General features: G+C 49.9%; 7 protein-coding genes and 1 non-coding gene across 9 annotated transcripts; 4 read left to right on the top strand and 4 right to left on the bottom strand.

Moving 5' to 3' along the window:
• Positions 1 to 286: 286 nt before the first annotated feature.
• On the top strand, positions 287 to 4,401 carry PV10_04580 (uncharacterized protein). The gene is made up of 2 exons (XM_016369149.1): positions 287 to 2,759; positions 2,810 to 4,401. Exons 1-2 carry the CDS (start codon positions 662 to 664, stop codon positions 4,213 to 4,215), a joined length of 3,504 nt encoding a protein of 1,167 aa, XP_016224937.1. The 5' UTR covers positions 287 to 661; the 3' UTR covers positions 4,216 to 4,401.
• PV10_04579 (uncharacterized protein) lies at positions 4,312 to 5,237 on the bottom strand. The gene is made up of 2 exons (XM_016369148.1): positions 4,990 to 5,237; positions 4,312 to 4,903 (listed from the first exon to the last, which is right to left on the bottom strand). The coding sequence occupies exons 1-2, from the start codon at positions 5,151 to 5,153 to the stop codon at positions 4,669 to 4,671; spliced, it is 399 nt and encodes a 132-aa protein (XP_016224936.1). The 5' UTR covers positions 5,154 to 5,237; the 3' UTR covers positions 4,312 to 4,668.
• Positions 5,238 to 5,699: 462 nt separating this feature from the next.
• Positions 5,700 to 8,888, top strand: PV10_04578 (uncharacterized protein). The gene is made up of 2 exons (XM_016369147.1): positions 5,700 to 8,512; positions 8,600 to 8,888. The coding sequence occupies exons 1-2, from the start codon at positions 5,883 to 5,885 to the stop codon at positions 8,658 to 8,660; spliced, it is 2,691 nt and encodes an 896-aa protein (XP_016224935.1). The 5' UTR covers positions 5,700 to 5,882; the 3' UTR covers positions 8,661 to 8,888.
• PV10_04577 (uncharacterized protein) lies at positions 8,877 to 10,594 on the bottom strand. Its single transcript, XM_016369146.1, has 5 exons — positions 10,374 to 10,594; positions 9,985 to 10,165; positions 9,642 to 9,917; positions 9,293 to 9,562; positions 8,877 to 9,222 (listed from the first exon to the last, which is right to left on the bottom strand). The coding sequence occupies exons 2-5, from the start codon at positions 10,096 to 10,098 to the stop codon at positions 9,172 to 9,174; spliced, it is 711 nt and encodes a 236-aa protein (XP_016224934.1). The 5' UTR covers positions 10,099 to 10,165; positions 10,374 to 10,594; the 3' UTR covers positions 8,877 to 9,171.
• A 2,970-nt stretch (positions 10,595 to 13,564) lies between these two features.
• Positions 13,565 to 13,678, top strand: PV10_04576. The gene has a single exon. It is a non-coding gene; the product is annotated as a tRNA-Ser (tRNA).
• Positions 13,679 to 14,041: 363 nt separating this feature from the next.
• PV10_04575 (uncharacterized protein) lies at positions 14,042 to 16,004 on the bottom strand (the record flags this gene model as incomplete). Its single annotated transcript, XM_016369145.1, has 4 exons — positions 14,042 to 14,869; positions 14,924 to 14,940; positions 14,979 to 15,486; positions 15,562 to 16,004. 4 exons carry the CDS (start codon positions 16,002 to 16,004, stop codon positions 14,122 to 14,124), a joined length of 1,716 nt encoding a protein of 571 aa, XP_016224933.1. The 3' UTR covers positions 14,042 to 14,121.
• A 1,698-nt stretch (positions 16,005 to 17,702) lies between these two features.
• On the bottom strand, positions 17,703 to 18,978 carry PV10_04574. 2 transcript variants are annotated; one of them, XM_016369144.1, is made up of 4 exons: positions 18,723 to 18,978; positions 18,537 to 18,654; positions 18,058 to 18,471; positions 17,703 to 18,006 (listed from the first exon to the last, which is right to left on the bottom strand). In XM_016369144.1, exons 2-4 carry the CDS (start codon positions 18,555 to 18,557, stop codon positions 17,959 to 17,961), a joined length of 483 nt encoding a protein of 160 aa, XP_016224932.1. In that variant the 5' UTR covers positions 18,558 to 18,654; positions 18,723 to 18,978; the 3' UTR covers positions 17,703 to 17,958. The 2 variants fall into 2 exon arrangements, with proteins under 2 accessions (XP_016224932.1, XP_016224931.1); XM_016369143.1 differs by having other exon boundaries at positions 18,537 to 18,978.
• A 733-nt stretch (positions 18,979 to 19,711) lies between these two features.
• PV10_04573 (uncharacterized protein) lies at positions 19,712 to 24,029 on the top strand. The gene is made up of 6 exons (XM_016369142.1): positions 19,712 to 20,579; positions 20,739 to 21,120; positions 21,224 to 21,298; positions 21,343 to 22,975; positions 23,032 to 23,647; positions 23,697 to 24,029. Exons 1-6 carry the CDS (start codon positions 19,835 to 19,837, stop codon positions 23,756 to 23,758), a joined length of 3,513 nt encoding a protein of 1,170 aa, XP_016224930.1. The 5' UTR covers positions 19,712 to 19,834; the 3' UTR covers positions 23,759 to 24,029.
• The last annotated feature ends 9 nt before the right edge of the window (positions 24,030 to 24,038 follow it).

The following is a 24,038-nucleotide window of genomic DNA, read 5'->3' as shown; positions in this document are numbered from 1 at the left end:
ACTGCCGCCTGAAACCCGGAGCCTACGGAGTACACGAGCTGCCTAAACGCGTCTGGGCTGTGGCACGCTGGCACAATAATAATAAGCTCCAGCCTCCGAACCCCAAGGCCCAGAAGTCATTGACGCCCCCAGAGCTGCCTGAGATCGTCATCCCTGGCCCGCTCGACTGCATCCACCAATCCTGAGGCGCCATTCTCTACGCGGTCTTGGTCCGACCATTGACGCGACTGGTGCTGGCGTTGTACCTTGCGTCTGTATACCTTGACTAGCAGCACCACTGTCAAGTCAACTATTCTGACCTGCTCGTCTTCCTCATTGTATTGTCACCTTCACCGTCGACTTCATCCTGTCACTCGTCGGTTTCTCTCGTTGTTGCACAAAAGCTTCCTCACTTCCTTCTTGTCCACTTAGCACCTGCATTGCTTGCGACTTTGTGCACAATCCGACACGAATCTTCATTTTCCAACACGACCAGAGACTCATTACACTCACTCGCTCTTGAGACCAAGTCTTGATATCATTCCTCTTCCTACCTTCAACGATAATCACTCTTCTCGTTTCCTCCACGCCATGGTCAATCTTTCATGACCTTCGCCGCACGCTGCAATAGCAGAGTCAGGACCTTTACACCTTCTCCCGCTCGCAGCAGTTAAACCTCAACATGGCCGCCTCTCCTGGTGAAGGCGTGTCCATACGGAGCCTTCGGCTCAAAGTCCTCTACACATTCGATCTGGATCAGAAAGACAACCACCTTGCACGGTGGCCACAACCTCTAGAAGTTCAAACTGCCTTCTTAGATGAATCCAATCAGATTGGCGTCGTTGACCTCAGAACCTGCCTGGAAGCTGTCACGACTGCAAGTCCAGAGCTGACAGCACATTTTGAAAATGATTACACAGTCTACGCCTATGACTACTCTGAGCCGGATACCCCTCTGGTTGGTCAGGGTCTATTGTCAAAGACACTCGCTGCACAGCCACATAGCTTTGATGGAGAGAGTGAAGCTCTCATCACCGGTCGAATCACAAAGAACATAATGGGCTTGTTCTCTAAAAATGCTCAGGAAACCCTCGAGGTCAAGCTTAGGCTTACACCCGTCAACAAATATAATGGAAGATACCGATCTGGAAGTGTGAGTTCTCAGGATGGCGGCCGGCCACAATGGGCAAATAACTCAGCTTCTCAAATTCTCCCCAGATCCGCGTCTCCTGTGGATCTCTCCGGCCTGGAGACCATGCATAGGATGTTGAACAGAGATAACACGCAGGCGCCTGCTTATCCTGATGTGGGCAGCAGACCAGCCACGCCTACGATGTCTCAATCATTGGCTCCACCAGCAAGACAAGCTGGGATGGGATCAAGGCCAAGCTCCAGGGCTGGTGTCCGCCAACAACCCCATGAAAGACGCGACTCTTTCAACTCTGGTTACTACAGTGGAGACGAGAACCCAGACGACGGGCCATCACGGAAACGCGCCAGAACTATGAAGGTCGACTGGCCTACCAAGGCAAGCTTCAACATCGAGAAGCAGCCTGATTCCTTACGCGTTATGGCAAGTACCGCGTCCAGCGTCCGACTTCACAGACCAGTCCCTCTGAACCCCTTCGTCACGAATCAGCCCGGCCAACCGGCCGAAGAGTCTGTTAGACCACCTACGCCTATTCCGGCATCCAAGTCCGGCAGACCTCGAGGTCGGCCTCGCAAAAATGCGCCGAGCACACTTACCCGTGGCTCTCAGGTTCGAGAGTCGTCCCCTATGACAGACTTCCCACCTCATTCACAGACACAATTCTTGAATGCTGTTTCCCCCGAGGACACCCGCACAAGAAGTGTGTCGAGCACTCCTGCGAATATCCCATCATCGCCGCCTGTCATGCCGGAGCCAGATCACCCAACAGTCACAAGTCCTGTATTACCTGTCATGTTGGAGCCTGGCCAGGATTCAGGTTTCATGAGCGGCAATTTCGATGATCTATTTGGCGAAACTCTTCTGCCGTTTGATTTCATTCAGGACAAGCATGACCTTCCCGGAGACTTCGACCATTCCCAGGCCCAAGCTCCAGAATCTACAGCTGCAAATCCCCCTGTATTTGAAGAGGGCAACGACATTCCCCCACAGCCGACATCGAAGCAAAAACTTGCAATGGTTCCTCCCCCACCGCCACAGGCAACAACTCAACGATCCCTATCACGCGCCCAGTCCTACACCCCCTCGCTTAGACCTATGATTTCGTCTCCTCGGTTAGCTCCTGCTCCCATTCCCAGGGCACGTCAAATCATGGAAGAACGACAGCGCATTGAGCAGCGAGCAAAGCCTGCCATACAACCGACACCCCTTCCCAAAAGTGACCCTGCTCCCCGTGTAATACACCGATCTCAGACTTGGGCGCCCGATAGCGACGCATTGATGTCCGAGGCACCCACAATGGAAGAAGCAAGAGCAAAGGCTGCTTCCAAGAAGAAGGTGGGAAAGGAGCAGACGAGAGCGCGCCTCGAGAATGCCATTGCAAATGGTGAAATGCCGCCTTATTGTGACAATTGTGGTGCTATCGAGACTCCTGCATGGCGGCGTGGATATGCCAAAATATTCGAGTCTGGATGGGACGACTTGGTGACATCACTTGAACCCGGACAATGCTGCTTCAAGGAAATCCTGACACACAACCCTGACGGTAGCGTGAAGACTTTCCGGGGCTACAAATGCGAACGTCTTGCAGGAGATGACGAGGACAACTGGGCTGCAATCACCTTGTGCAATCGTGAGTAACTCTGAACCAAGACAGATGATGACATACTAATTTTGACACAGCATGTGGTCTATGGCTTCACAAACAGAAGTGCCCGCGCCCAGCAATTAAATGGCAGAAGAAGGAACCGGGGCATAAAGGCAAGCGCAAGCGGAATCCATCCAAGGCATCGAAGCGTGCGAATGGCAACACTGGCTTCAAAAGCGATGCTCAAACTCCCGCTAGTGACGACTCATCGCCTGCCACGGAAGCCCCCGATGGTGATGATAACGAGAATGACAGCTCGAACAATGACGACTTTGCGGTCGATGACACAGAACCACAGCTGCCCGAGATACATCGGCTTCATCGCGCTAGCAGCGCTGAACCAGGTCCACGGGGCCTACAAAATCGCATGCGACACCGACCAGTGGTGAGACAAGTGCAGTCTAGCCCTGGACATCCACAAGGCTCGGAGATCATGCCGATCGAAATTGGCTTCTCACCAAAGCCCGTTCGAAGACAGCTCTTCCCATCCCCTGCCAAAGTCCACGTCCGCTCTGACCCAGGACCAACAATGATGAGCTCGACCACATCCGTTGAACCACTTCTTCCAACCTTTGTCCGTCGAAGCCCCCGACTGAATAAAACCAGGGATGTCTTTGCACCTAGTACAGCCACGCTATCTGTTGTTGCAGCGGGAAAGGAGAATGCTGCTCCAGCTCTCGAGGCACTTCCCGTTTCTCAGATTGCGGACGATGGACTTGATCATCTCTTCGAAGAAGGACCTGTGGATCTCGAGTTGCCCCCAATGACGCCCACGCCTAAGAGGCGCTCTGAAAGAATCCTTCTGAAGACTCCATCGAAGACTCCTTCAAAGACCCCATCTAGGCAGTTTGGGGCAGAAATATCTTCGAACGCCGATCTCCATCCAAACTTTCGCACGCCTAAGCCTCGCCCAAACAATCAGCATGCCTTGCTCTCTGTCCTTCTCGGCACCAACCACAAAGACGTATCAACTATGACACCATTCTCACGCTCGATCCACGATGCCATTACGAGTGATGCTCCTATGTTGATGGGGATGGCAGAGGACGAGCCAGCTCAATCACGCGGCTCGGCCAAGAAGATTTCACCCAGCAAGGCACTTGATTTCGACTTTCCTGACCTTCCTTCCCTTAAAGGCTCGTCGCCCATGTCTGGCAATCAGCTTGTCGACTTCAACCTATCAGAACTGACAACCGACCAACTCAATAGTGACTTTCAGGATCCTTTCGCATCGCACTCGACGCTGCCTAGTTCGCCGCCAGCAAGCATGTTTGATTTTCTCGAGAATCACGGTGAAGATATGGCAGCTGTCTGGGGTGAGCTCATGGAGGATGTTGAGGATCAGCACGACATTCACGGCTCTGGCTACCCAGACCCAGCTCATGCAATGAAACCACCTGCGCAGCCTAGAAGAAGTCCAAGAAAACAACATGTGGCTTGAAGATGATGAATAGCTGTGATTAGGGCTTCAATTTGTATTCTATGGAGTGCCTCGACGAGATCGACATCACGAAAATAACGTATTGTGGTTAAAGGCATAGTTTTCAACAGAATCGCTTATCGGGCAGACGGTTTCATCCTCGACTTGTACCAGAGTAATATGATACACGAACATGTTAGAGTTGATCACAAACATAGAACCCATAGCCAATATCCCTTGCGCCAGTATTGTACTTTGCAGGCCAATCCCCTTCAGCAGTATCTGTTCGGGACTATGTTGGCGTCCTCATGAATCGTGCATTTATGGCACTTGCGCAGTGGCAACAATGTCGTTGCGTGCCCAAAGAAGATCAAATGTCTTTGGAATCTGATGTTTGAATCTGCCACACAGATGTCCTTTCATTGCAACCTTGTTCATCGATAGTACATTAAACGTTTTCTTCGAATCAGACCATCAATACGTCGCTCCTCCTGTTTCAGTATCTCCCTCTCCTTCGTAGAAGATCCCTTTATACCGATGTGTTACGTCCACCACAGCCTCGAACAACTTGATATCAGGCAATTGGCCATCTGGACCCCTCGGCCATTCTGTGGCACTTAAAACTCGCAGACCCAAGCCATGCCCACCGTCAAGATTGATCACCTTGCCGACGATTTCGTATAGCGAGTTGACGGAAAGATGGTTATCTCTAGAAGGAATATGTGGTATGTCAGTTGAATGTCATATGCTGGGAAACGGGGATTAGAAACATGAGCGGCTGAAGGGGCTTCGTACCGGTTTAACAGGATTGTCACAGCGTCAGAACCACAAGTGAGGGTTGCTTGGTCGCCGCTGACAGTGGTGATGGTGCCTAGCATGCGCACAGTACCGGTGGCACTTCCGGGGGCAAAGGCGTGCAAGTGGGCAGGTAATATCCGGGGGGTGGACATGGAATTCATCTTGGTGGTTAGGTGAGGTGTAGGAGAGGATGGTACTGGCTGCGAGTTTGATTGAATGCCTGTGATGGTTGTGTTGGTAGTCCGACGAATGTGGTGTGGATGAGGGGACATACGACGCGCTTGCTCAACGCGTAAAGTGAAATTGAAGACTTTGTCAGACGCAATTATGAATTCGATTATGCCACCTTGTCGTGCTTTTACACTCTTCCAAGCGAAAAACCTTTGTCAGACAGATAATTTTACTCTCCCATTAGTGATCACTATAGTTGCAACTGGAAAGCATGCAAAACACACAAAACAACATTGCTTGTCAATCCATGTAAATAATAGTTATCAAATACACTGAAATGATTTCGATGATCTCTTTTCACCTACTTCACGAGGTGTGGCCGCTAAAGTTATCAGGCCTGAGTGCCATTCAACTGCACTGCCAAAGCGCGCTGTCACATGACTATGCTTTTGCTCCAATTGGAACCCCTCACCTCTCCATTCTCCATCGCATGCATTGGAACTCAACTCCGTACCTCATGATTATTGCACATTGCTCTCTGTTCCAAACTCCGCATTCGCCGACGCTAATGTCATGCCGGATCGATAGGCCACCATCCTACTGCTAGACTGTCATAGTTCGGCTCCATCATCACTTGCTCTTGTGGATTTACTTCCTGGTCATACTCCGTACAGCATTGACCCCTCCAGCCGCCTCTCGTCTTCACCGCCAACCTTTAGATGACTAGGGCACGCAAAGCAAAAGCCGTAGACCGAGGGACACCATCGAAATTGTCTGCCAAACGAAAGACCTCTGAAGATAACACGACTTCCGCCACCTCGCCCAAGAGGCCACGAACTTCCATCCCAGACTTATTTTCATCCAAACAGAACAACGGTTCGGATGTGCCATCTCGAACGGTAGGAGGAGTGGGAAAGAGGTCAGCGTCACTGGCCAAGATGGAAACGTCAATCGCTCAGTCACCTAAATCCTCCTTCGCCAACATGTATTCCTTCTCCTCCAAGACCCCTTCCAACGCCGTCGTCGACCTGACATCCTCTCCGGATTCGACCAAGAGGAAACTCTCCTTTGCAACCCCACGACCTTCCACATTCAATCCCAACCAAGGTCCGAAGAAGTTGATTGTCAAGAACCTCAGGACTGTTCCTAGAATTGATCCTCAGCAATACTTCGATAGTACGTGGGCAAAAGAGGACAAGGCTCTCAATGCCATCTTTGCCGGTAGTATGGATTCCTATTCCCTTGAGGAACTCTACAAGGGCTCGGAAAACATATGTCGGCAGGGCAAGGCTGCGGAGTTGTACAAGAAATTGAAGAACAAGTTGGAGAGTCACTTGACCGATAATGTACAAGATGGAATCCGTCGTGATGCAGCCGCTTCTTCCGACGTCGAGGTCCTGCGATCGTTTCTTGATTCATGGTCGACCTGGCAAAAGCAGATGCTTACTGTACGCCAAATATTCTATTACCTCGACCAAACATACCTTTTACGATCACAGGAGAATCCTGGCATCATTGAGACCGGGTTGATTGGATTCCGTTCGGCTGTCTTTGAAGACAGGACCATTCAACCCAAAGTTCTGGCTGGCATCCTAGCTCTCTTCGCCTCTGATCGAAAAGGCCTTCTCACCAGCCAAGACTTCACACTCCTCGGTCAAGCTATAGATATGCTCCATCAATTGAGCATATATACTAGCCACTTTGAGCCATTATTTCGTCAGGCAACTGAAGAGTATCTGAAGCAGTGGCTAGTGGAAGAGTCGCACAAGGACGATCTGGGACAGTATGTTAATGCTTGTTCGGAACTGCTCGTACGAGAAACCTCAAGATGTGAACAGTTGAACCTCGACCGAAGCACTCAAACCCAAATCACTGAGCTTTTCGATCAGATTCTGGTTGAAGACCAAACTGATACACTGAGTGATGACGATAGCCTTCAAGACCTGCTAGAGGAGAACAAATTCGACGAATTGAAGCGAGTGTACACTCTTTTGCAGCGCAAGGGATATGGAGATCGAATCGGACCTAGCTTCTACAAGTATGTTGAGACAGAGGGGAGTCTGATCGTCTTCGACGAGAAGAAAGAGAACGAGATGATTGTCAGGCTGCTTGAATTCAAACGACGGCTCGACAAATACCTCAATTATTCCTTCAACGGCAACGAGAAGGTTGGCAATGGCCTTCACAAGTCATTTGAGTTGTTCATGAACAAGACCAAGAAGACGCAATCGAACTGGGACACGGACAATTCCAAACCTGGCGAAATGATTGCGAAGCATGTTGATCTCCTGCTCAAAGGTGGTGTGAAGGCGGTGCCCCAACTACAATCGTTGAAGCTCAACACAGCGAAACCCGACGACGAACATGATTTTGACGATGGTCCGGCAGATGAAGACGCCGAGATCAATCAACATCTCTCTGACGCCCTTGACCTGTTTAGATTCATCCACGGAAAGGCCGTCTTTGAAGCATTCTACAAGAAGGATCTTGCTCGTCGTCTCCTCATGGGCCGCAGCTCCTCATTTGACGCAGAAAGGAACATGCTGACGCGTCTCAAGAATGAATGTGGTGCTTCTTTCACACACAACCTAGAGTCCATGTTCAAAGACATGAACCTAGCACGGGAAGACATGATGTCATACAATCAACTCCTGGATGATCGAGGCACGAAATCCGATGGTCCAGATCTAAACGTCAATGTCCTCTCCGCCGCTGCATGGCCCACATATCCTGACGTGGCTGTAAACATACCCAAGCCAATTGCCAAAGTGATGGACGATTTCGAAACTCACTACAAAGCCAAGCACAGCGGTCGGAAGTTAGTGTGGAAACACAGTCTCGCACATTGTCAGCTTCGAGCGAAATTCCCCAAGGGCAATAAAGAGCTAGTTGTTTCAGGCTTCCAAGCCATCGTCCTCCTTCTCTTCAACGACATACCCGCGGACAAGGCGTTGACATATACAGAGATCAAAGATGCATCTGGCTTAGTCGACGCAGAACTCAAACGCACTTTACAGTCTCTGGCATGTGCGAAATATCAGGTTCTTAAGAAGCACCCCAAGGGACGTGACGTGAATGCCACCGACACATTTACGTTCTCCACTGGCTTCCAGGATCCCAAGATGCGCATCAAGATCAACCAAATCCAGCTGAAGGAGACCAAGGAAGAAAATAAAGAGACACATCAACGTGTCGCAGCCGATCGACACTACGAAACACAAGCGGCGATTGTTCGAATCATGAAGAGTAAGAAGAAAATTGGTCATAATGAATTAATCGTCGAAGTCATCAAGGCGACTATGAGTCGAGGTGTCTTGGATCAGACGGATATCAAGAGGAATATTGAAAAGTAAGTGTGAATGATTCGATTTCTTCTTTTTTTCCTGTGGTTGATGTGGAGATTCTTGTACTGACTATTGGGCTCTTCTTCCCACAGGCTGATTGAAAAGGACTACATGGAACGTGAAGAAGGCAACACGTATGCATATGTTGCTTAAAGTGTCTGGCGGTCACGCGAACGAAGCTTTCGGTTTGAGTATGAAAGCAACGAACAAAGACAAGATTTGTGTTCGAGGCATGTACGAGCGAGAATTCCCACGACTAGGATATACACAGCGCGAGCGAGCGCGGTAGACTGGGGAACTGGTCGTTTGAAGAGTGCTTGATTAGAACCAGTCAAGACAATGGAACAACGTGAAACAACTACGTAGAGACGACGAGACGTGCAATGTAATATTTCGGGTGCTCAACTCTTCGACATGTAACAATTGTGGGCATATTCCTCTCACATTCACATTCGACCAGCGTACACGGTTTGAAATGCAAGAGATCAGACGCAATAATGACTTGTGCACCAAAATTGGCCAGAACAAAGGCGTCTCGAGACTGTCAAGGCCAAAAAGACACCTGTCGATTGATACTTGAGATTTACCGCCACCCTCATAATCACCATCAATACCACCAGCATTCCGGGCCTGTCCTTTACGTCGTTCCAACGTGTTTTGAAATTTAGAATCTGTCATCGGGCCGTCCAGCCTGGCTTCGACCGTCGTTATAAGGCTGTGAAGGGAATTGCGTCAGTGGGTTGATGCAGGATGCAGGCACAAAGAGGGAATGGTCAAGAACTTACTCTCTTTCTCAAAGCTGCAAGTCGCTTCTTCTTAGTGTGGGTGTTGACATAAGTTCCGATGAGGAATGCAATGCCATTGAAGAATGGAACCCAGGCGTGCTCAGGAAGGAATTTCTGAGCGAAAGCCAGGGCGAGAGGGGAAGTAATCCAGCTAACTTTCATGACGGGCCAGAAACCGGCACGGACGGTGGCACGGACTTGATGCCACGTTCGAGCACCAGCGATCAAAGCCATTGATGTCAAATATATCGAGTTTTGGATGGGAGCAATCTATATAGATTGAGGAACCATGTCAGCGAGCGGAACAGACTAGTGAAAGGAGCGAATGGTGGCTTTGTGGACTACATACCAACAGGTTGCTGGTGATGATTTGAATGATCTTGGCCCTGAGACTTGTTCGGCCGGCAAAGAGCCATTGGAGGATGCCGATAAGAGCATGGCCCATCGGGGCGCTGATGAAGGCGCCATAGATGGCCATCTTAGGTATTCTGGAGCTGAAGTAACTACCATTCTTGCTGAGGTCGTGAGCCAGCCATGAGGCAAGGAGTTCTTGCAGCGCGGACAGAGTGCCGGATGTCAGCATCTTGGTGCGCAGAGGGTTGGATTGGAGTTGCTTCAAGTATGCCTAGAGGAGGGAGCGCGAGGTCAGAGTCTGCGACGTCTCGTCAGTGTTAACGAGCGAAAGAGCGTACCGCAAGATAACCAGTGTTCTGCTTCCCGCCAGTCAAGGCTTCGCCAATCTTTCGAGCGGTACTCTCATCTCTTCCTACGCTGCGGATCTGCTCCGACTGGAACTTGACCGACATGATGGGCGATGATGGTGAGAAGTGCGACGGAGGGTGAGAGAGGGTCTAGCTGGTGTATCGAGTGATGCTAATGAAGGTGATCAGAATATATCAATCGGCAATGACATTGAGTAAAGACGAGGTGTGGGATGGAACGGAGTTTGTTGACAAATGTCAAGTACCGAGGCAGGAAGCCGGGTTCTTGGTGTCATCAACTTCCGAACGAGGGTGTGGGGAGGTGTTGGGTGCGTGTGTGCTGGGCGTGTATAGAGATTGTGCAGAATAATGGACCGTACCTGATGAGTGGAGATGAGATGCGACTGGCAAATACTTGAACAGTGCGCAGTGTTGAGTCACAGCGTTCGTGATGAGAGGATGATGCGATTGAGGAAGAGAATAAACAGCGTGTCTTGTCAAGTGCGCGAAAGGTAATTGCTGAGCCTGAGCTTGAGCCTAAAATAATAATGCGGATGGGGGATGGAGGAGGACCCCAAGCGTCCCGAACGTCGAACTTGGGGAAGTGTGTGTGAGAGAGAGAGAGAGAGAGACAGGCTGGGCGGGTGGTCAATGGGCACCAAATGGGCACCATCATGGCCTGGGGAACCACCAGTGCCACCTAGACACTCTCCAAGGCTGCCCAGGTCAGCGGTAAGTGGCACGGCACGAAATTGTATTGGATGATGAGCTGCAGCTTTGTTGCTTGTTGGTTGCTGGGGTTGCCGAACAGGGGTTCCTGTTCGAGTTGGCTACGGGAGTTACTTAGAGTTGACTGCGTGGCTGCGTGGCTTCTCCTCGTCGGTTAGCGGTTGGCGTGGCTGGGTATCAACAGGGGAAGATGAGCCAGGATACGAGGTACTGAGGTACAATACGAGTTTTGAGCACGGAGCATCTCAACTTCGGCAGATATTATAACAACATACAACCTTACCTTGGGTGCTTACTTCAAGTAGTTCCCCATTATAGTCATCATCTGCAGATTGAACATGCAGACAATTTTCATGGCCATGTGAACTCGAGAGCCAAGGAGGAGTTTTACAACCTACATCAGATGTGAAAAATCAGGCTTCTCTTCTCAAAGTCAACATCCAAAATGCAGGACGGATCAACAGGTAGGCAACCCTTTGATGAGAAAATAAGGCTGGGAAGGACCAGCCAAGCCAAGTCAAATTATCAGGAAAGAACCAGAGAGTCTGATTCAGTTTGACTACCTGTTTCCAGCAGCATCACAATCCATGGGAAGTCTAGTCCCTTGCCATAAAGGGACGGCAATGATGACAATGACCTCGATGCTCTCCCAAAAGACCATGAATCGACAATCTATTCATTCTCTTCTATGTCTATAACCTGACTACAAACTACCTGTTACTGCCATTCCTTCCCCTAACATGGCTTTTCATTGCTAAACCACGCAGTTGATCAAGTTGAGTGCGTTTGTTTCTCGTTGTTGTGCCTGCCATGTTTACAATCTTCCCCCTTCCTTTTGTTGATCTCACCATCCATCCTCGTCATCACCCTTTATCAGACTGCACTTCACCGATCTAACATCCTCCTTGTCTTTATTGCTCTGCTCACTTCTCCTCATGCTTGGTTGTCTAAGAGAGCTTCTCTGCTTGCCGTCACCATGCCAGGCCGTAAGACTCACAACCCTGAAAGACGCAACCCATGCACTCATACAACAATGACTCGTCTCTACGATCCTTGGGGTACGTTCAAGTGTTCTCTTTGCCATCAACATCCCAACATTGGTTGGCTCTATCGCTGTACCCAAGACTCGAACGGTGTTTTGCCGGCTTCGGACTTTCTTGCAGACCACTCCTCGCTCGAACGCTTCATCTCTCCTAGCCAAGATGTGAGCCTCCACACTCTTTCAGATCCAATCATCAAATCCATCGGGGACGGCCAATACTCGACTGATCAGATCAAACTTCTCATTCAGCAGAAGGAAAATGTTCGAGATGTCATCATGCCACCCCAGCAGAGACCATCAACCCCCTCGACCGCCACCACTTCTTCGTCTTCGTCCAGTTCTTGTATCGACGACACCCTATCTACGCTTCCACATAGCCCGACCTTCTCTACTACCTCTACAACAAGCCTCGACGAAGAGATCCGGGCCGCTTATGACTGGAAAGAGTTGAACAAGACATGGATGTCGGACCCGCTGCTTCCTCCCTCAGATTCCACTACGCCTGCCGTTCTTCCACAGAAGCTCACCCTTGGTACACCACGCGCGAATCCATCCATGCTCAAAGACTGTTCTTATATAGTCTGCCACACATGTCGCCCCACCTATCGTGAACGAGCTGTTCAATCTTTGCCCAACATTCTGAACAACGCCAACAGAATCCCACCAGCATGGGAACTTGAGAACCGCCCGATTTCAGATGCCAGAGTCTTAGCTAGACTTCGCATTCCAGAAAAAATCGCTCCACGCGACATTACTGGCGATGGATGGGGAGATCCACCATACAACACCAATGGTTCAGCTCCTCATCCTGTACAGCCGGTTTCCACTCCGGACACAAACCCTGCAAGCGACAAACATTCCGTACGCAAGCGAAGTGGCTTTCGACAGACAGTCCGACGCGCCCTTGCCCGTGCCCGTGGTGATGATCTCGCAGATAGTTGCAATGTTTCTCAAGAACGTCTGGTCGACACACTGTCTGCTAGCCACCGTGCAACTCGGTCTCTTGTCTTCCGACGTCGTCGCTGGCCCTCAACCCTGTCCTTTGTTGCAACTCACGGTCGGGTTCTTGACACCAGTGTTCTCCACGACTCCGTCATCCTAATGGTGGCAAGCAACACCCCGCTTCCAAGTACACCCATTACCCTGGTAGCTCCATCGCCCCAATCTGCAATGGGATTGTCTCATGTTGAGAATGACGTGGACCATCGTCTATCCGGTATCATTGCCCAAATGTGATGAAGAACATTATCAGATGTCTACAGTCCATGGTACTGGCTAGTTGTGAGCAGATTCCAGCACCAGCCAACACGACCTATTTGCGGCATGTCTAGCAGTGGAGATATTGTACATCGATCGAGGAGAGGGTAATAAGAGAGTGACGAGAATTTTTGGAAGCTAATCGGCACCTTCGCGCTGTGCAGTACTGTGATAGAGACCATATGATTTCGTGCCCACGGAGGATACAATTGTGGTGGCATAGCTCTGAGGGTAATTTGAGACATTATCGCTCACCACAGCGCCGGATAGCTTACTGAAATGAGGCGGATGCATTCGATGGATGAATTAAGTAGTAGCTGAGAGACCCTGCATGCTTTATCAAATGTTCTTGTCGATGGCAAGCATGCCAGCTCACTCTGTAATTGCGGAATTGGGGAGGTGTGATGGTGCTAGAAAGGGTATGGTAAGGGGGTCTAGGGAAGTCCGAAACAGCCAATTAGAACACAGCATAATTCAACAGGTCATGATTTAAAGGTTGAGAATTGCTTACCTGAAATGCACACACTTTTACCTGCGTGCAATGACAGTTTGGCCGAGTGGTTAAGGCGACAGACTCGAACTATGGTTGTGAATCGTCATAATCATGATAGTGATCTGTTGGGTTCGCCCGCACAGGTTCAAATCCTGTAGCTGTCGATATGATTTTTGTTTGTTTTTCAACCTCCTCTCGAGGCCGTTTGGAAACTTTGCAATTGAATTGTTGTTAATGCTTGAATCAATAACGACAAGAGGATAAGCATAGCAATCAAATTCAAAGGTGGCCGATACAGTATCTCCTTAATCCACTGTGTTTAAACTTTGAATAGATGCCCCCTCTGAATAAGTACTTACCAACCAAGCTACTCTGACACATAGATAGAAGTCAATACCTCACTTGCTTATACGTCTAAATCACAATAATCACAATGATCATAACAATCATGACATCCCTGAATGACGCAGTAAATCAAGCCCTACCTCCCTCCATTCTCATACTGTTAATTTCTTTTACCCCTGTCCTGACTTCCTAATGCCCATCCATGCTCCCAAAATCCTCGCCGTCGTCCAATAATCACGCTTTAACCACCGGCGCCATCGCCTCAATCCGTGAAAACAAAGGACCCGAAACCGCATATGACGGATAATAAGACATTTCGGAAGACGATCGAGACGGTGATCGCCGACTCGATCGTCGTGGAATAGTCGGTGTTCGCATCAACAATGGAGGTGATAGTGGCGGTGCAGAAATCGCCGGTGGTGGCGGTGGAGGAGGAGGAGGTAGGAGCGGTGCTGGTGGTGTTGGAGGTGCTGCTATTGGAGGTGAGTATGCTGGTGCTGGTGCTGGAGGTGAATGTGCTTGATGTATTGCTCCACATGTACATGAACATCGACCTTGCTGCTGTGGCTGCCATAGCAATGGTGTTGGTGTTGGTGTTGGTGTTGGATTTGGATTTGGATTCAGATCTGGACTTGATTCTGGATCCGACGATGGCACCGGTGGTGCGCTTCGAGTCGGTGGAGGAGGCCAAGAGATAGTAGAGCTGGGAATTCGCAATGCGAACAGGGGCATGATCTCGTCGATTTCGGATGATTCGTGCAAGTCGTTGGAGGTGGTTGATCGAGGGAATCGGAGGTTTGGTCTCCCAGGTACACCTGTTGTGTGATATCGGTGCATCATGTAAGAATGGTTGGTGTTGCCGTCGTGTGGGAGGTCTTGGGAGGTGCTGGAATAGATTGATCCATCGCTCCCTGCGGCTGGGGATGATGGCGTTCTTGTCATGGTCTGTGGAAATGATGTCGTTGGCATTGGCATTGGCGTTGGCATTGGCGTTGCGGTTTCTGTCATTCCTTGTTCGTCATGAGGTGGCGGTGGAGTTGATAACTCCCTCGATGTCAAATCACCACCGGCTGTTCTGTTCCTAAACTTGTCGTAAAGTCGCTCAAGTCGAGGACTTACATTCATGAGTAATCTCGTCTTTAGGACTTCATCGTCTGATGCCTGTCCCTGACCCTGCCGTTTCGTAAGGCCTAGTTTGCGGATCATGCGTACAATCTCCGAGCCCATTTCTTCGGCATTGTTGTATCTCTGACAGAGACGTGAAATGGCGGCAGCTCGCTTTTTGGTCTCGGACTGCAGTTGGCTCAATTGTCGTTTTCCTGTCTCTGAAGAGCATCGAGTTCGTTGAGCTAAGAGCTGGCCGGCTAGAATGATGAGGATATTGTGAACTTGTTGTAGTGTGCTGGACATGGCTCTGGTTTCTCGTCGATGTTTGATCAGCTTTTGTGCGAATTCAGCTGTGCTGCCTTGGAAGAGGTCCTGGACTGTTTCACAGTCCTGTTCGTTGGCCTGTACGTCTCGTAGAACTTCTTGTAGTCCACGACGGTAAGTGGCGATAGTTGCACCGTGGGCCTCGATGACTGCTGACAATCTTTCGAGGGTCTGCACATCTTCTTCGAATTTTGAGCTGTGGTTTTATAAGCGTGAGGTCGATAGGATGGAGATCTAGGACCTGTGAAGGGAAGGGAGGATTGGTACTTACCGTAATTCCAAGTTGATAAGCCATTCGACATCCACCAAAGCATCGCCGATTTCGCTCTTAATCGCATCGATGTTTCCCGATAGTTCGGTCCATGTCCAAGTCCCAGAAATGATTGGAACCTCCGAACCTGAATCCAAATGTCTAGTAGAGTGACTGTTCTGCTTGTCCAGTTTCGCTTCGAATCGGTAATAACTATCTCTAATTATGGTTAGAGATGTCATCCATGAGTCTCTTCGAGGATGTTCATTGTCGGCCTCGATATCTTCTAAGCAGTCTTGTATCAAGCCGAATAAGGGACAGAGGTGGTATCGAAGGTAGTCGGATTTAGCTCGATGTCTACCCTGAGTGTCTTTCTCGTCTAAATTGGCGATCAAGGTGTTGAGGACTTGGATGGCTAAGCTGATGTCGGTATACGACCAGCCAAAGGTTGGCTGTGGATCCATGGTTCTTTTGGTAAATGTCCAGGAGTATATCAGAAATCAGTACAGCAACGGTTGGCTAGGGTATGTCGAGACTCTCCAGTTGAGACTCATTTGGAATATTAGGAGATGGATCATTTATAGATATTGGCAATTGCCAGCAAAGAATGCGAGAATCACAACATGTCGAAATGGCATGGTTAGCCTGATGGGGGCGGGCGGAGCAAGACTGGAGGATTCTGGGGGCCGACTGAGATTCTCACAGATTGTATGACAGTAATGGGCTTGGGAGTGAACAACTTTCCTTGGATGCAGGTCATAGAATCAGGCCGCAGTGACCCCGAGTATCATGTATGACCATTTTAAGACTTGATACATCTCTCACATGCAATTTATACATGATATGAATGTGCCGAAGCACAGACTGATTCGTAGGGTTGGGGTTTGAACATGAGGAGGACAAGGATTGAGGGGTTGGTCGCAGGTCTTGATGAACAGAAGTTCCCATATGAAGCGACTACTTACTTTTAATACCAAGCCTGGCAGTGTAAATGCATCCGAACCAAGTAGTCCACTTTGATAGATAAGGTCATGTACCTAGGTAAGTACCTGACTAGTAGAGGATTGAGGATTGAGGCCCCGAGCAGCTTTGGAGGCTTTGGGGACTGTGAAACTCGAACCTTCCAAGGCCTCCGCTCCTTGAGCCGAAGGGGCCCCTCGGGCCTTGGGGTCATCGAGGCTTAGCGAACACCAACAGTGCATCGTGGCCTGGTTAGTCGCTACTCAGGCACAGAGGCCCTCCATAGAACGAATTACTTCGTAGTTAGCGCGTGGAAGTAGTAAGTAGTAGTGTTGACATGTATCACTGGGCCATGGAACAAGTCAAACACAAGTACATCGTCTGCGCCATACACATACTGTGGCTTGGTCCAAATATAGAATGGTGGTGCTTCTGTGTCACCACCCAAATCCTGGCTTAGATTTATAGCCAATGATGCTTGTTGAGGCACTCTTATCATTCTACAGATAATAATTCCAATTGTTAGGTGTTGCACCAACTCAGGCTTCGCCTGAGCAGCCTCAGGATCCGAGTTGACAATCCCTAGAATGCCTCGCTTGTGGAAATCGAACGGAGATAGTTACAGTCATGGAATTGAAGCGACGCTTGTAAAAGAATGTATTTCTTGGTGAGTATCTGTGCATTGTACCATCCGCTATTGCAAATACCGCGATACAGTTAAATGAATGTTGTCGCACCTTCCTCATTAGTAGGATAATGATATGGTGCTTTGGTAAATGCCATAGTCAGTGGCAAGATGCTTGTCACAGGATAATTAATACACTTCTTGAAGGTGTGTCGAACATGATCACGTCCACCCCCACATCCACGAATGGCCCGCAGCTCGAGGAATGGACTGCGTTCGATTTCGGCATGGCTCCAGAGTGTATTACAGGCAGGCCGCAGGCGGGCTAGGGGTCTTTTGGATAATGCAGCTCCAACCGACTGAGGCGAATTGAACAGGACAGTTGATGGTATCATTGGCCATTGTAAAGGATTGTGGTATGGATGTTGGTTTGGAGGATATGTAAAGAAGACTTTGATGGGCTTCCTATAGCTTGAATATTAAGTAAAGTGTTGATTAGGAGAACGCAGAACGGTATACACGCAGGGGAATGGGCGCGGACTATATGGTCATCACGGGGGCTTGCAATGCATATCTTTCACAAAGAAGGATTGGCCAAATTGACTCATTCGAGTCTGCTTCCGACCTAGTTTCAGATAGATGTAGGATGTAGGATACAATGTACAAAGAAACCAAGGTGTCGTCGCTGACTGAATTCGTAGACCGGAAGGCTTAATATTGTTGTCAGGAATGCTTGATATTGTTCTTCGCTGCCCAATGACATCTCGAGACCAGAGCCATGCAAGCACGACGTGATGGTAGACTTGCTTTGTTGCTGGGTCTGGGTTATCCCCCTAGAATCGAGTGAATGGCAGCCACTTGCCGCGCAGCTTGATATTCACCTGATTCGACGTCAGTCACTGTGCTTTGATCACCGGATCTCGCATGCTCACCCATGTGACACCATCCTTGTCGACTTCCTTTTCCACCGAAGTCGAAAATGCAATAGCGCTCATGATTCCATCCCCAAACTTCTCGTTCAAAACAGCCTTGTATGCATAGCCATAGTTTTGCACAATCTCATACAGTCGATAGATCAAGGGCTCTTTAGGAGGCATCTCAACGCTCTTGCCTCGATCAGGAAAGCCACTCAGCTGCGTTTTGAGCGTTGCATGATCAATATTAAGGAATTGTGACAGTTTTTCGATATCCTCTGGTGAGGCTTTGGTCTGGCCGTAGAAGATCGCAGCCACGGCGACTTCGTCTCGTCCCAACGCTTTGGCTAGCTCTTCAAAAGTCACACCTTTCTCCGCCTTTGCCTGGAACAGGGTCGCCGAGGAGGACGGCAGATTGGCATGCTGCGAAGTCTGATTTTGTTAGCCATGTTGCTCTGTTTGTTCAAATGGGTGTGAGCAAAAGACCGACAACTTACATCAAGAGTTGCGAGAGACATGGTGGAGAGTGTTTGTGGATGGGAGGGGACTAGGACACGAGGAGCAGGTTGTGTCACGGTGGAATTGCTGGCGGTGGAATGGGTAATATACTAGTATCTTGCGCAGAATCGAAGCAGAAAAATCTGTCGGAGATCAGCACTTACTAGGTGGTCAAAGAAACTTACCATTTGTATGTGTCTGCGAGGCATTTGATGGCTTTTGAGGTCATGATGGCGAGGGTCAACGGAGATCAGAAATTCCAATTCCCCGCATGAGCGCAGCTTCCGATTTGGGCTTCATGGCTCCATGTCTCCCACCTTCCGAATTGCGGATCCACAATCAATCCGCCGGGACTTTTATTAAAGGCGAATGTGGTGCCAGTGGCATTGGTGGTACTTGGTCCAGGCACCCCTAGGTACCAGGTAGGTACAGAGGTGCTTGTACGATCCTTTTACTTGGTGGTAGTTCTCAGGCACTAGCCGGAACACCTTCTTTGGGATCCGGAGCAAGAGATGGAGGAGGGGCTGAGGGACATGCGGGGTCAGCCACCAGTGCCACCTAGGGGCCTTCCACCCCCCTTACCTCTTAGTTACCTACCTACCTACCTACTTATTAGTACCTAAGGTAGGTAGGTATCTTATACACTGTGCCGAACCCATTCCAATTGATCCTTGACCCTCTTCATTCCCCCTATGTCCGTCTCGTTCTACGCAGCCAGGGCACCATTAGTACCTACATCTCACCGCAGTGCAGTAAAGACATGCGCATTGCTTTACCCGTAAACTACAACTCGATGCTCCTTCTTGTTTTCCTCCTATGTCATTGTGCGCAGCTGCAGCTCCACCATCGTGATTCATGATTCAGGCGCAGCTCCATTCATCCACTCACCAGCATCACCCACGCACTCACTCATCAACCGTTCAACCAGCCAGATGACCAACCCTGGACATATGGGATGCACAATCCTCTAGTCCTCGATGATATGACACGTCCCTAGTCATCAACTTGCTCTCCTACAAATTACCCGACGTCCAACCACAGCCAAAGCCTCTCAACTCAAATCCTCACCTGTTTGCATTGCCACAGGCTAAGCCTGTTCAGCTGAACCTACAAACATGAAACCACGTCCTCACTAGTCACCTCTGATTATGTTATTCTCGTCATTCTTCTCTTTTCTCTCCAGCTATTACTGTCATTTTCATATGCCACTCTTCCACTAGAATTTCAGTTGGAGCCGAAGCCGACTTCTCATTTCCACACCTGCATCTGCAGATGTTCCCAACTGCCACCCGCGAGGATGTCCTACTACCAGCAACCCCCTCAAGCCGATGATGACGGCCTCGCCTATGGTGACGATTATGCTCGGTCTCGAGCTAGCGGCGAGCCTTCCCGAGAACGGTCCGCAATTGGAGATACCTTGAAAAAGTTCAAATCAGGTTACGACAAATTCAAGGCTCCGTCATCGTCCACCCCAAACTATGGCTACACAGATCCATTGACGTCTAACCAAGGCTATTCTGCCCAGCAAAGTCTCAACACTGGTTATCCTCAGCCTGGCCAGTCTGCATATCCTGGAGGACCCCCGGCTCAAACTCCCTCGCCCAGACCAGACCTAGGCACTCAACTCTTGAGCACCCTCCATTCCACCGTTCACAACATAGGCACAGACGTAGCCGGCATATTCGGTACCAATCCTCCCAACACTTCTTCAGGTCAGGGCGGCTACAGTACTTTCTCCAACACTGGAGCCAATGTCCAACCGCAAGGCCGCAATCGTTTCGAAAGCTTTGCTCCCGAACGTCCCGGCACAGACGTCAAATGGTATGTCGATGGCTGTAGCTATTTCTGGGCCGTGAGTCAAGCCCTTGAAAGTGCAAGAGAGTCCATCTGGATTCTCGACTGGTGGCTTTCCCCCGAGCTCTACCTTCGCCGCCCTCCATCCAAGAACGAGCAATGGAGGCTCGATCGAACCCTCCAACGTGCCGCCCAGCGTGGTGTGAAAGTCAACATCATTGTCTATAAAGAAGTGACCCAGGCTTTGAGTGCGTACATCTCTTCTCCCGTCATCAACCATCTCCATTCTCTCCTTCCTCCATCCACCAGTGCCATGACCTCGTTCGTTGTTGCCCTCGGCCTTCGAGCAACCGCCACTTCAATCGACTATCTCGAAAAAGAGAACCCACTAATTCTTCCACCTCTAGCTCTATCCTCTGCTCATACAAAGCACGAATTGGAAAAGCTCTCCCCGAACATCGCCGTCTTCCGACACCCCGACCATCTTCCCGACGCTCAAACCGCCCATTCTTCTCTTGTGTCCTCCCTGCAGAACCTCAAACTTGATGCCGCCGGCGCTTCTAAGCTTGGCAGTGATGCTTTGAAAGGACTGTATGGGTTCCATGACGATGTTATCCTGTACTGGGCCCATCACGAGAAGCTTTGCTTAATTGACGGTAGGATTGCTTTCATGGGCGGCCTTGATCTCTGTTTCGGCAGATGGGATACCAATCAACATGCAATTGCCGACGCCCATCCCAATAACGTCAACGATGTCGTCTTTCCGGGGCAAGACTTTAACAATGCCAGGTATGAACCATGCTTTGATTCTTCTGTTATTTTACTTGGTGGCAGGCCTGATGTGCTCCACAACGAGCGCATCCAAGATCTAATACTGACGCTCCCAAAACAGAGTCATGGATTTTAGTGATGTCGCAAATCCGTTCCAGAACAAGCTTGATAGGACAAAGAGCTCTCGCATGGGATGGTAGGCCAACATAGACTCTGCTTGAGCTTTACTGATTTTTTCAGGTCTGATATAGCTTTGAGCTTGCACGGTTCGTCTGTACAGGATCTTCGTCGACATTTCATCGATCGATGGAACTTTATCTACGATGAAAAGTACGCTGTCCGCCGAGATGCACGTTACATACGCTTTGGGGGCAATGCTCCGCTCTCTCAACCTGGTTTCTCGCAGCCCCCTCAGCCACAGGGACACCAGCAGCCTGGTGGACTGTTCCCTCCTCCTCCTGGCAGCCAACCCTACACACCACCAGCCTGGCAAAGCACAAGCAGTTCTCACACTCCCAACCCACAAGAGCAGCATCAAAGTCAACAGTCGATCAGCCCCAGCAATACCGGTGGCCCGGCAGCCCATTGGCAGGCACCTGCAGGGCAATATGGCAACCTTCCACCCCCACCACCGGGTGGGCCTCCATCTGTGACGGCACCATCCCAAGGTTTCTCGGGGTATAATCCTTCGACAAGCTCACAGCCACAGTTTCAGGGAAATTCCCAGCCAGGGGCAAGTCCACCGCCTCAGTATGGAGGATACCAGCCATCTTCAAGCCCTCAAGCTCAACCTCAATCGTCAACCTATGATCAGGGATTCAACAGTTCTCAACAGCCTTCGCCACAGCTGTATCAATACCAACCAAATCAAGCTCCGATAGGGCAACAAACCCGTGGGTTTGATGACTTCAGCCCTGGACAGGAGAGTGATCGAGGCTCAGTCAACGACCGTGGTTTGCGAGGAAAATTCAACCAATACCGCGATGAAGGTTTACGCATTGGCCAAGAATTGTCCTCACTAGGGAACATCGTGTCAGGAGGCGTGGAGCAGAAATTTCAGCAGTACACTGGCAAGTATTCTTCGACTACTGACAGCTACGGCCGTCCTCACAGCCCACGTCGGCCGGTGATGACGACGCAAATCCTCCGCAGCTCCAGCAAGTGGAGCAATGGCACTCCACTTGAGACATCGATTCAGAACGCCTACATCGAAGTCATCCGAAACAGTCAGCATTTTGTCTACATTGAAAACCAATTCTTCATCACCGCAACCGGGGATCAGCAGAAGCCTGTGAAGAATTTGATCGGGCAAGCCATTGTCGAGCGAATTCTGCGTGCAGCCAGAAACGGAGAGAAGTATAAGATCATTGTCGTGATTCCAGCAGTTCCCGCTTTTGCTGGCGACCTGCGAGACGAAGACTCCTTAGGCACTCGCGCCATTATGGAGTTTCAATATTTCAGCATTAATCGGGGTGGGCACTCGATCATGGAGAAGATCGCACAAGCTGGCTTCAACCCAATGGACTATATTCGATTTTACAACCTGCGCAATTACGATCGAATCAATCGAAATGTGCGCGTTGAACAACAAACACATGTAGGGTATGAGGATGCACGGAAACAACACGACGATGCGGTTGGTGCCGGGTACGGTCCATATGGTGAGCGGACCGGTGTCGCGCAGCCGGGCCAGGGATCACAATATCAGCAGTATCAAGCTGCCGCGCAGAGTGTCCCTGGAAGTGGACGTTGGGACAGCGTTTCCGAGTGCTACATGCTAGGCGGGCAGGACATTCGGTCAGTCCCTTGGGACGGTCCCGCCGAGGCAGAGCTGGACGCGTTTGTGAGCGAGGAACTCTATATCCATTCCAAGGTGAGTTAGACATGCAGTGAGGAATTAACTGTGAGCATGATGCTGACAAGTTGCAGACGCTGATTGCCGATGACCGAATTGTGATTTGTGGGTCGGCCAATCTCAATGATCGCAGTCAACTGGGATCGCACGACAGTGAAATTGCCATTCTGGTCAATGACCCGACTCCTGTGCAGAGCTCCATGTGTGGGCAGCCTTACCAAGTCAGCCAGTTTGCCGCATCGTTGAGACGGCAATTGTTCAGAAAGCACCTTGGCCTGATTGCGCCGCAGAATATTGAGAGACCAGATGCGAACTACGAGCCCGTTGGAATTCCAAATGGATACGATTGGGGAAGCCCTGAGGACAGGATCGTGGCTGATCCGCTTAGCGATCCTCTTCAGAGTCTCTGGAACACTCGGGCGAGAACCAACACCGAGGTGTTTAGAAAGGCATTTCGAGCAGTACCGGATGACAACATTCACTCCTGGGATGAATACAAGGAGTTTTATGAATTCTTCTTTCAATCCAGGAGTGAGAAGTTTAACAACCAGGGCCAGAGCAAGATGCCACCACGAGTCGAGTATGGACATGTTGTGCCTGGAGATTTCCCAGGTGGTGTACACGAGCTCAAAGAACTGCTAAGCCAGGTCAAGGGAACGTTGGTGGAGATGCCATTGTGCTTCTTGCAGAGTAAGTGGGAAACAGTCTACGCTGGGTTGTGGATACTGACTTGTACCAGATGAAGATATTGCAAAGGAGGGGTTGACCTTGAATGCCTTGACAGAGGAGATTTATACGTAGAGGGCATGATTGAAGTACATGATGACTGCCATTGAAGACATGAATACGACGATATGCTGACGATGCTGACGATGATGATGATTCCATGTCTGACATGAAGATGATTGCATGCTTGTATCTTCAATTACAGTGCATTTTTCAAGGCAGATAGATGCGTACTTAAGGTTTATAGCGATAGTTTGGATCTGCCTGTACACGTGCCGCCTCATATATTCATCTCGAGGCTTGGCATGGCTGTCATCGCATCTATCTTGACTCTTTACTCCAGATCCTTTGTCTT

The sequence above is a fragment of the Exophiala mesophila genome (genome assembly GCF_000836275.1).
Source record: "Exophiala mesophila strain CBS 40295 unplaced genomic scaffold supercont1.3, whole genome shotgun sequence".
Lineage (NCBI taxonomy): Eukaryota > Fungi > Ascomycota > Eurotiomycetes > Chaetothyriales > Herpotrichiellaceae > Exophiala > Exophiala mesophila.
This window is presented reverse-complemented; position numbering and strand designations above follow the sequence as displayed.